We start from the raw sequence: 12,659 nt of genomic DNA on the forward strand, positions 1-12,659 counted from the left end.
TGCAAAGAGTTGTATCGAATCATGCCTTTTATCGATGTATCATGTAAATGTTTCTAACACATTCGCATGTTATAATACTTAATCAACAAGGATTTAAACATATTTATCAGAATACGTTTAGCCTAACTCTAAAATACCTTTTTTTTTTGGGCTGGTATAGTTGGTTTGTAAATAAAAAGGTGTCTTTTGGTGATTGACTTTATTTTAAATAATTTTAGGTAAATTCTATGAGGGTGACACCTCATCCATTTCATCCAAAGTGTCAGATGCCTCAACCTCAAGCAAAGGGTTATTTGTTATAAATTCTATAAAAGATCTTACTAAATAATAATAATAATAATCAGTTAAAATAAAATCATCCATCTAAAAACATTTTTTTATTTTCAAACCCACCTATTCTTGGAAAAAAAATGAATTATAGTTTATATGAATTAAAACTTTTGAAAGATAAATAGGATGTGGCTCAATAGTAGAGCACTCACTTTACTAGTGAGAGGTATGAGGTTCAAACCTCACTATCACCAATTTATATGGGAGATATGAGGGATGATCCTGGCTTGCCAGGGTTCGAGTCTTGATCTCACCCGATTTTACCGGCTCCTCGCTATCGTGCCGTTTGGCGGACGTGGGGGGTTGGGTTTTATCCGGGAAATCCCTCAATAGGTGGACCGCTAGGGGGCTCTGTCCGTCCGGACTCATGGCCGGCTCGGGCTACCTTTAGCCAATGGGGGTCGCGTATGGAGTACCCGACGTTACTTAGTTGGTTGTTCCAAAAAAAAAAATTAGTAAAGTTTACATTTCCAATTATATACACAACTTACCATAATTTCTCCACCAAATCAATCAACATTCATTTAATGAAATGCACTTACTAAAATTATGCGTACTTAAAACTAAACACACCTCCAAAATGTCTCTCTGCTCCCCCTCTTTACCTCTATCTCACAAAACCCTCAAAATTCGAATCAACACAACGTCATATACATGCAGAACGCTCCTCACTATAATGTCATTCATAATGTCTGACGAGCGGTGTTCCCAGGCATTATATTTATGGCTTCAAAACACCACATAATGTCATCCATTAGATGTGATCTAAGAAAACATCTACACACTACAAAAACTATCAAACACATGTGATTATGTGGACTCATGCACGTGATGATGTGAACATGCCATGCGTAACCACGTGAACTTATAATCTCCATTCTCCAAAAGCCTTATGTTTAAGTTAAAAATCACAAGCATGATCACATAACAAATATCAAAATTAAATGTGAAAATGAATATTAGAATATAAAATCAATAATAAAAATACATTATTTATCAGTTTCAGATTCTAACAACTAAATGATTCATGAGGAATTCTAGGGACACCGCCTCATTTTGCTAAAATAAAACAATCAATACGTCCCGTTTAGGCCGTATAGGGTCTCATATCCCCCAGTAAAGGATACGGGGCGTATAAAGGGTGTCTGGGTGTCCCTAATAGGACCCATGATTCATTCAAAACCTACCCTAACACAAACTATAAACAAGTTTCATATTTCATACTCTTTAAGAAGTATTAACTTATTAAACCAGTACAATCACTAGCAGGCTTATTCAAATCTTTTGTGTTCATGATCACCCATCACCGGCTTATTAACGAGTAGGATTAAGCCCGAGAAGCATTCGGCTATCGCTGCCCGGAAGATAAGTCACACTATTACTCTTTCCCAATGTTGCAGATATCTCCCTAGAAGCCTCAATCCTCCTAAGTTCAATCAACCCGTTGCCTGCAGCCGCAGTCGCCTCAGATATCAGCTTAGCGGACTCACTCTCTCCTTGCGCCCTAATAACCGCCGCTCGTTGTTCCTGCTCAGCCTTAGCCACCACATACTTGGACCTCTCAGCCTCCTGCTGAGCCACCTGCTTCTGCTCCACGGCCTTGGAGAACTCTGCGCCGTACCCTAAGTGAGTGATCGCAACGTCGTCAAGCACAATGTTGAAATCACGAGCCCTGCGGATCAAGCTCTCGCGAATTAGGGCTGAAACTTGATGACGCTCGGTGAGAAGTTGCTCGGCGTTGAATTGAGCAACGACGGCCTTCAGTACCTCGTTACCTGTTAGAAATTATTATTGTTGTGTTACGGTTTGTTAGTATGACATTTATAGTAATGTTATGACGAAATACTATGACATTTATAGTAATATTTATAGTAATGATATGACGAAAAGATCCCCTATAAATGTGTAATTTTTATAATTACGATGTGAACACTACTTTTTATTAGTATGTGTTAGGATTTGTTAGTGTGACAGTCTTCAGTATCTTGTTACCTGTTAGAAAATGTTATTAGGCAGGTTTATTAATGTTATGTGTTAAGGTTTGTTAATATCATCATCATATATATAAATGATAATTTATAATAATGACTCTATTTGAAAGCATGTAGATAAACCGAAGGAAGACGAACGGGGGCATGTTATGTTCATTCATTTATAACTTTAACTGATTACGAATACAAATACTAACACAAAACGAACATATAATTAAACAAATTTTTGTCATGTCCGTTCATTAAGAAAACGAGCATGTTTGCGTTCATTCATGTTCGTTCGTTTAAAACCAAAATGAGCAGTTCACAAACGTAAACGAACACAAACAAACAAAAACAAATAAACTTAAACTAACATGATATAATAAACAAAAATGAACACAAATGAACATAACTGGCCAAACATAAACATAACCAAGTATATATACGCATGCATATAGTTTAAATGAGCCCTTTATGTTTATATTTATATAATTACTAGGCGGGTGCCCGCGCGATGCAACGGGAAATGCAACAAGTTTATGAGTATTCGTTGTTTGATTTAAAACCGTAAAACCGTTCAAGCTGGTCAGTGGCTTGATTTCATGGTTAATTTTTTCCATTAAATTCTGGCTAGTCGTTTTTGGTTTTCGACGAAAACCCGTTGCTAACGGTTATGCCCACGGTTTAAGTTTGGCCTTCATACGTTTTGTGAAGCCGTTACAAATTCGTACAACATTAATTTGAGTTGATTTTATTGCTTTGTTTTTGTAATGTGAGTTGTATAAATGGATGACTAAATTTATAATTTCAGAATTTATAAACTAAAACATAACATGGGTTATACTTTAATGCATATTTATGTGTTTAAACATTTTATTGATTTATAGTTACATATTTGAATTGTACAATAATGCTTTAGTGACCTGTACATTATAAACCGTACCTCATTATAGAATAAATTTTATATGCAAATGTCGACAAAAATAAGTACGATGCATCGGCAAGCTCTGTTTTTTACTTAAAACATAATATATTTAGAGATATAGAAGAAAAATAAGAAAATATATAAACCTGCCAAATACATGACTAAAGATGAGGGATAAAAGTTAAATTTCTTAAATTTACAAAAGGTTAGTAAAGTTTAAGAGCCAATTTTGTAACTATTTTCTAACAAATTGAATTTACGTAAAACATATTTTGTAGCGGACAACTTTTCCCCTAAGCAACATGCTTTATAGGGTATACATAAAGCTTTGAATATTGTAAATTACTTAAAAACCTAGTGTCTTAATTTGCCCATGGATGCTACATTATATATAGTATAGACAGATGGTCGTGCGATGCGACGGGGAACGAAAATTCTAGTAATTATGTAAAAATTATGGATGTTCAAGTTCGTTTGAAACCTTAAAAACGTTTAAACCGATCTTCAATTTTGGTCAACTGGTTTCAGAATGTTCAAACCATAGCAAACGGTTTGGTTTATGCTTCATACTGAAAATTGGCCTTATAAAACCGGGCCGGTCGGTAAACTTATTATTGAAGCACAATGTGTGAAACCAAACCATTAGTAACGATTCAGTTTGAATTTTCAACAATTCAGTTTCGGTTTTCAATGAAAAAAATATGAACCGACGGTTAGACTTATTGCTTAACTTAGAAGCTGTTAAAACCACATTGTGAACACCCATACGTAACATCCTAATTTTAATTGGAATAAACTATAACAATACCATACCCAAATTAAAGACAATAAAATGCTCATTTTTATAGTGTAATTTTCTTAAAAGAATATTAACATATGAAAATTACGGCTGCTGGAAAATCGTAGGTGGGAAGTTGGTTAACAATTAAATTTAAAAGAAATACATTGGTAAAGATGAAGGTCCAATTTTGTAACTATTTCTTAAATTTACAAAAGCTGAATAAAGTTGATGGGGTAATGTTATAACTATTTATAGGCATATTTTTTAACGGACAAGTTTGTTCTTATCTTACATGCTATATAATGTGTGCGTTATACATTATAAGTTGTAAATTACTTAAAAAAGAGGTGTCTTAATTTGCCCATAACTTATGTATTATATATAGTATAGATAATTCTTTCATGTCATTCATTTAAAACCTAAACGAACAGTTCACGAACGTAAATAAACACAAACAAACAAAAACATATAAACTCAAACGAACATGATAGAAGAAACAAATATGAACACAGACGAAAATAACTAACCAAACATAAACATAACCAAGTATATACATACATGCATTTAGTTTAAACGAGCCGTTTTTTATGTTTATATATATATAATTCTTTTAAGTCATTCGTTTAAAACCTAAACGAACAGTTCACGAATGTAAATAAACACAAACAAACAAAAACATGTAAACTTAAACGAACATGATAGAAGAAACAAATATGAACACAAACGAAAATAACTGATCAAACATAAACATAACCAAGTATATCTATACATGCATTTAGTTAAAAACGAGCCCTTTTTATGTTTATATATATATATATAGAAAATGGTTCAAATAAGAATAAAGTATTTCCTAAGAATGGTAAGAACCAATATATTTTTGACATTTGGCATTAAAACCTATGGTAAAAGAATAATTTTAGGAAACTATGTCGGTTATAATAGTGAAAGAGTAATTCTAGAAAACTAGAACATTGTCCTTTTACAATAACCTATCCCTATATATATATAATTCTAATTTCATGTCATTCGTTTAAAACCTAAATGAACAGTTCGTGAACGTAAATAAACACAAACAAACAAACAAAAACATATAAACTCAAACAAACATGATAGAGCAAACATAAACGAACATAACTGACCAAGTTTAAACGAGCCTTTTTATGTATACATGTATATAACTATAACTACTTACGCTTTTATTAAAATGTAAACGAACGAAAATAAACGAACATAAATGTGCGCCATAAACAGACGATCATGAACATGAACATGTATGAACGAACAAAACATGTGTTCATGTTCATTCGTTTGAAACCTAAACGAGCAATTCACGACAAAAACATATAAACTTAAAACTAACACGGTAGACAAACATAAACTAGCGCAAATGAGCACAAGTTACCAAACATAATCAAGTGTATATATTCATATAATTTAAAAGAACACCTTTTTTGTTTATATTTATATAAATATAACTAGGGTTTGTATTAATTCTCACGATTAGCAATTTATATGTTAACTTTCACCTGTATAACTAATTACGTATTTATTAAAATTTAAACGGATATAAATGAACGAACAAAGTTCATGCACATATATAATATATAATCTCTAATAACATTACCGATGGACGGGAGAACCTTCTCGTCGTACTCAACACCCAGTGTTTTAAAAATATACGGCAACTGGCCAACATCCGGTCGAGATAAAACACGTAGCGTCAGATTAACCATCTGAAGGTCTTTGGTGCCAGATACCGACGAGAACGTGTGATGTCTGGTACGTATATCGAATATATACGGCGTTTGGATCCACGGAATGAGGAAATGGGAACCTTCACCTACGGTATCGTCAAGAACACCACGAAAGCGGTCGAATAGGACGGCGCGTTCGCCGCCGTCGACGGTGTAGAAGGCGGACTCGGCGGCGGCGGCGGCTCCGAGACCTAAGGCGGCGCGTGTTAGGTTGGTTAGGAGCTTTACAGCGGCTTGTTTGGCTCCCATTTTTTACGGTTGAGTTTGCAGGAAACGGTTACAGGTGGACGGAGAGAGTGGAGTGGTGGTTAGATATAATAAAATAGTAAGGTTGATTGATTGAAGGATGTTATAGAGCGATAGAGATGTGTTGGGCTTATTGTGTTCATAGAGGCCCAGTTTAGTGAAAGCATAATTAATGGTGCACAAATCGGGTTTTTCGAATACCTGGTTTTGGTTATGGAGCTGGGTTCGGATATGATCGGGTATTGGTTATACCTGGTTCGGGTCAGGAATTGTCTCTAAAAATCATATCCTATGCATCGGGTTCAGTTCGGGTACAGAACTGGGTATTTTAAAACCGGTTTAAATACCTTATTTCCTGGTATTGAAAAACCTTATTTTGGGGTTTTCTGGGGTTTTTTCCGTGCATTTTTCAGGTATAGATTGAGTTTTTTTTTATGGAGCTACACTTTTTGGGGTATTTTTAGAGTATTTTTCAGGTATTTGAAAATCCTGGTTCCGGTTTTCGGGTACAAATCGGGTCCGGTTCAGGGTACGGGATTTGGTATTAAAATGCATGCCCTAAGTATTTGTACCCTACGGGTTGGGTCGGGTACGAGTTCGGGAAGTAAAATCCGGGTATATAATTATTTTTTCGAGTATGGTTTCGGATTCGGGTTTTTTTTCATCTCTAAGCATAATAAACAAATAAGCCCAAGTATGATTCTAAGCCCAATGGAACGACTTTAGAGTTTTGGCACCTGTTGTATATGGTCATATGGGTTGGGTAATTATACATTGGATATAGGTATTTATTGAGATTCCAAATAAATTTTCTTAGTATTTAGTATTTATATAATATATTAATCAGAGAAATTAGAAATATAAATATATAAAGATTAAAAGTTACTGAATTAGTTATTTATGATGGTGGCAATTTGGTGTATTTGAAAGAATGAATACGTTGGTGTTCGACTGGAAATCGACCAGTTTAGAAAGTATGTTTGACGAGATAAAAGTGGTGGGTTTTCTTAGTGTTGAATAGACTGAGGATGCTCAATTGCTCATGATGGCTTGGTAGGATTGGCAAGGCTTCAGAATATGCTTTATTCTTTGTTGCCGTTATCTGTTCTTGCTTGGGTGGTTGTATGGGTGGTGCAAGTTTAGTTTATTGTTGGACTCGTTTTTAAATTAATAAGATTATTTGTTGGTTGTTAAAAAAAAAAAAAGTAAATTAGTAAACTATTAAATGTATATTAAAAGCCAAGTTGGAAAGTTTGAAAAACTTTCAAATATCGCCACCAAAAGTTTAAAATACAACTTGAAAAGTTTAAAAACTTTCAAATTTAACCACCAAAGTTATTTATTAGTTCTTTAAATTTTAGCCATCAAACTTTCACGCATATACACTTTTGGCACAAGGCATTTAGCACTTCTCAACTTTAGCCACAACATTTTTATTGACAATACTGTAACAAACCAAACCGAACCGATAACGACCAAATTAGCACCCGCCCCGCCACAACATGTTTGTTTAAAGCATCTACAAAGAGAGGGTTTGAATCTTTTCGGATTTCAACTTAAGCGTTGGTATTCCTTCTCGAGTTAAGTCAAGTTGTTTCAATGCACAGGGTCTTCAACTTGCTCTATAACCAAAAGTAAAACAAAATATAAGAAAAAGGGAAATTTTTACGGGTAAACCAGGTATGTTTGTCTAGGATAATCGATCTAAGTATCACCTAAGATCATACCGAAATGTCTTAGATTTGCTCATCAGGTTCAGATTCGTTTGTGATCACTGATTATCAAGTAGTTGGGAAAAGAATATTTTTAAAGGAATTGGATGAGATTAAAGGGTCTAGAGATGATAGGATATTTTTTTTATAAAAGTTGGTTTATGTAGAAGAGATTAGCTTATAGGGGGGAAACAATAATTTTATTTTTTTTATCGTTTGAAAATGGTAATATAAATTGATAATTTATAAAGAAAATTTTTAAAAATATAAGCATTCTTAGGCGAGAAACAGTTGGGTGTCCCTCACTGATTATCAAAGATTCTTAGAATATCGATCATCCAAATAAGAGCGTTAGGGTCCTTATAGATAGTCTAAGAATCTCTATATCATGAACTTGTGAAGATAACAAGCTCTCGTGAATTAAAACTACAGCATAGTCATGAGTTTTAATATACGTGATTAAATCTATTATAGTATACATTAATAAAATAGGGTTGGGAGAGGAAAAACCCAAAAGCGGCTGACTTGCCTTTTAAAGTCATTGGCCTTACATCATATAGTTGACAACGTAATCACCTTTTCATTACTTCTTTCAAACTATAAACAAGATTTTCTTCCATTCACACTAATGAGTAATGATATTTATTTGTGATTTAGAATATATATATGGTGGGTTAATTAACTAAAGGGAATAACATAGCGCGTCATTGTCATGTAGGCATGAGGATTTTTATTACTTTTTCATAAAAAACGCGTAATAGTTTAACTAACACTCCAGTGATATTTAATATTCTTTTTATATAGAAATTACCAAAAAAATATGCTTTGATTGGTTAGATGAGTTGGCCCTACAACCCCTGCCGTTCACGTCGTTACCTGATCATCGCCCGAAAGTTTCATTGCCCTTGACAACAGTGGTTTGGCGGAGGATTTATCTACAAAAGAGGCTGAGGTGGCTAGGGACGCCACCCCAATACAATATAATTATTAGGCCTGTAAACGAACCGAACGTTCGGTGAACTATCGTGAACCGTTCGGCGGGAAGTTCGTTTATTTAATAAACGAACGAACATTAACAAAAAATTTGTGTTCGTTTAATTAAACGAACGAACATGAACACATGTTCCGTTCGTTCATTTATGTTCATGAACGTTCGTTTATGTTTGTTTATTTATGTTCATTTATGTATTAATATTAATAGAAAATAATTAAATATTACCTGGAAATGTCATCTGCTTAAAGGTTTTATATTTGTATTATGTTCATTTAAGTGTTTTCATTTAAGTTCGTTTATATCTGTGTTCATTTACGTTTGTTCATACATGTTCGTTTATCTTTGTTCAGTTATGTTAGTTTAGATTTTAAACAAACGAACACAAATGTCTATTTTTAAATAAACGAACATGAACATAACTATTTGTTCGATTAAGTGTCCGTGTTCTTTTAAAGTTAAATGAACGAACACGAACATGCCCTTGTTCGTGTTCATTCGATTCGTTTACAGGCTTTCATTATTCACCTTGATGAATACATCGGTCTCAATCTCTAGGCTCTGCCGATTTATTTATGTTCATTTGTGTTCGTGAACCGTTCGTGAACACATTAATTTCCTTAATGAACGAACACGAACATAAAATCTTGTTCGGTAAGTGTTCATGAACCGTTTGTGAACATATTATTTACTTAACGAACGAACATGAACAAGGCCTTGTTCGTGTTCGTTTACGGCCCTAATAATTATGGTTAGTTTGTAATTATTTTAACTTTTTGAACATTGAACCAGTAACACGTTATACTTTCTCAACTAACTTGTCACATGCGTAATTTAATTAGCGGCATAAACAAGCTTGCTTGTTCGTGTATTATTCAATAACAGCTCACTAAAAGCTCGATCAAAGCCACACTCTAGTCTAAATTTGATTCATTTAAAATCGAGTACCTTTGCTTTAAAAATGATCTTGATTACACATTTACACCTTGTAAGCTGAGAATAACATATTATTTGTACAAATAGTATATTATTTAAAATAATATACAAATATATAAGTATATAATAAATAATAATAATAATAAAACGAGTAATTAAAAGTCGAATTCAAACTTTTAATTTACTCGGGAATTGCATTAGCATATGTTAAATTAAACCGAGTTAAAATCGCTCTAAATCAAATTCGACTCAACTCTTTTGCACCCTTCATTTTCTTAACGGATTCTTTAATTTTAGCTATATGTGTATATCACAAGTTTACGGTACCCTAAAATTCCATTAGCGTATAATATAAAACAACCGAATTAAAACATTCTTAGTTGGTTTGGCAAGTTATCTTAAATTTAAAAAATTGAATGTCGACAAATATTAGAGTTTAAAAAGGTAACGCAAACAAAAACATGACAACAACTATATATTTAAAAGTCAAAGTCGTCTCTCGGATTTCCCTTAGGGGGTGTTTGATAGAGGGATTTGATTGGGGGGAAATGGAATTAGAAATATTTCTTTTGTTTGTTTTCCACTTTTCATTTCTATTTCTCTAAAACTAGAGAATTCCATTTCTCTTTAAAACAAAGAGAAATCCATTTCTCAGCAGCCTCCTCATAGCATGTCACCACCTCGTCTCCGACCACCACCTCGTCTCCGGCCACCACCTCGTCTCCGGCCGCCACCTCGTCTCCAAGTCTGCAACCGCCACCTTGTCTCCAAGTCTGCAACCACCACCCCGTCTCCGCCGTTCGCAGTGGTGAACACAGAGATGGTAACCGGTTGTAGGTTGCAGGTGGTACGGGTGAACGGAGATTAGGGTTTCAAGTGGTGGTTCGTGGTAGGTTAGGGTTTTCAGATGGTCGGGTGATTGTGGTCGCAGGTGGGTGACAGTGGTGGTGGAAATCGGCGGTGGTTGCAGGTGGCTTCTGATTATCATCATCATCATCGCCACCACAAACCACCACCACAAAATCTCCAAAGAGGCAGTGATGACAGATCTGAGCCTCCTTTTTCTATATCTTATGTTCCAAAAATTTGAATCTTTTTAATTTCTTGTGTACTGTGGTTGAAGAAGGGGATTTGTAGCGGCAGCCGGTGGTGGTGGGCTATGGTTGAAGAAAGGGCTGTGGTGGTGGTGCTGGTGGTGTGGGGCTGTGGTGGTGGGGCTGGCTGTGGTGGTGGGGCTGTGGTGGTGGTGCTGGTGGTGGTGGGGCTGCGGTGGTGAGTGGTGTCAGGTTGGGTGGAGGTGGGGTTGGGTATGGTAGAGTTCTCTGTTTATTTTCTCGTGTACCAAACAAGAGAAATGATTCTCATTCTCCATACCAATTCTCTTTCTCTACAATTCCATTTCCATTTCTATTTTCTCTCCTTTTCCATTCTCTGTACCAAACACCCCCTTAATTTCGAGCCGGCTTCCTTTTATACTTGTATCATTAATTCATGATACTACCCCACTATACTAAATTCTAAAGTGTGTGTGTACTTGCATCTCCAAATTCATATTTTACTCATTAAATATATTTATACTAGTTTTAGAGCACGTGTCACACACGAGATAATTCAAATTATAAAATTATAAGTAAAACAAATAATTACATAGTGTATATGAAAAAAAAATGTATTATAGTTATACTTGTATCTATGTAGTGTGTACATAAATTGTTTTTATTTATATCACAAAATTATTTTTTAAATGAACTTAATAAAAAAATGCTCGTGCAAAATCGTACCCGAGAATATTTCTTTCTATTGAAAAATTCATTATCGGTGCCATATATGTTTAATTGAAAGACTTTTGGTTATGAACCAATTTCGGAAATAAAGCTTCTCATACGATAGTAGTTCTAACCATTCAGTCTAAATACAAAAGGAGCATTACATTTATTGATATATTTATCAACTTACCACTAATTAAAGGAAAGTAGAACATTAAATTACATTAAATTGTAACAATGGATGTTCTTCAAGAGCTATGTTTTTCTGAGCTACACCATGAAAAAGATTTTGATAAGTTTCAGAGGGCTTATCGACTTTGTCATAATGACAACATAAAAAATAACATGTTAACCATCCAATTTTGTGAATATCTTGTTTCATTTAAGCATAGTTTTCCATGACATGCTTCCCATACAACGTTCTGATCATCATTGAAGGAAAAATTAATGTTAACAATAAATATTTCAAAATTGATAAAAGTTAAAAGCATTAATAGGCATGGGGGTGGTATGTCGAAAGTGTTCGCAGTCTTTTCTTACATTTTAATAGTTTAGGGAAAAATAGTCAGTTTGCCAAATCTCGAACCTTTTGATTATTTTAAAAAATGCCCTTAAAAATAAATTTTAAACCCGAATCATGTTTAAAATTCTAACTGTCATACTTTTGGCATTTCAAAGTTGTAGGTCCCCCCGAGGCGTCGCCGATCGATACAAGATCCGCACGATGTCTAAGAGTGCAGAATCCTCCTAGACTCGTTTATTGGTGTAGAAGACGAAGAACACAATTACACACAAACACATACACGAACAAACACACGAATAAACACAAGAACGGGATAAACGAATCTGCAGATCCTTTCTTATAATAATCATAACTCGTTACATACCAAACACGAAAACAAAGACATGGCCGACCCGAGGTGAGCTCTACCTCGGGCCGTCCCACACGACTCCCCCTCTCGATTTCTCTCTAGACAATTAAACTGATCACAAAACACTCTGACTTTCTAGATACTCAAACCTAAACAAGACACACATATATATAGACAAAACAACTTCGCGGGCTTGGGCTTGGGCCAGTAGGCGAAGTTGTTCTAACTTCGTACTTCGTTTCCGCTGATCAGAATTGCATAGCGACGGTCACAAAATGCACCAACAGACTCCCCTTTGACCGTTGCTCTCAATTCTAACAAACACAAAAGATCATCTGTTACAAAACATGCACCAACAGACTCCCTCTTAACT

The 12,659-nt window shown here is 34.7% G+C and overlaps 1 protein-coding gene across 1 annotated transcript; it reads right to left on the reverse strand.

Annotated features, from left to right (window-relative positions):
• Positions 1 to 1,644: 1,644 nt before the first annotated feature.
• On the reverse strand, positions 1,645 to 6,012 carry LOC143549523 (prohibitin-3, mitochondrial-like). The gene is made up of 2 exons (XM_077040419.1): positions 5,634 to 6,012; positions 1,645 to 2,105 (listed from the first exon to the last, which is right to left on the reverse strand). The coding sequence occupies exons 1-2, from the start codon at positions 6,010 to 6,012 to the stop codon at positions 1,645 to 1,647; spliced, it is 840 nt and encodes a 279-aa protein (XP_076896534.1).
• Positions 6,013 to 12,659: the final 6,647 nt, after the last annotated feature.

The sequence above is a fragment of the Bidens hawaiensis genome, unplaced genomic scaffold (assembly GCF_021521415.1).
Source record: "Bidens hawaiensis isolate Kalapana, Puna unplaced genomic scaffold, B.hawaiensis_p1.1 tig00015640_1, whole genome shotgun sequence".
NCBI classification, from domain to species: Eukaryota; Viridiplantae; Streptophyta; class Magnoliopsida; order Asterales; family Asteraceae; genus Bidens; species Bidens hawaiensis.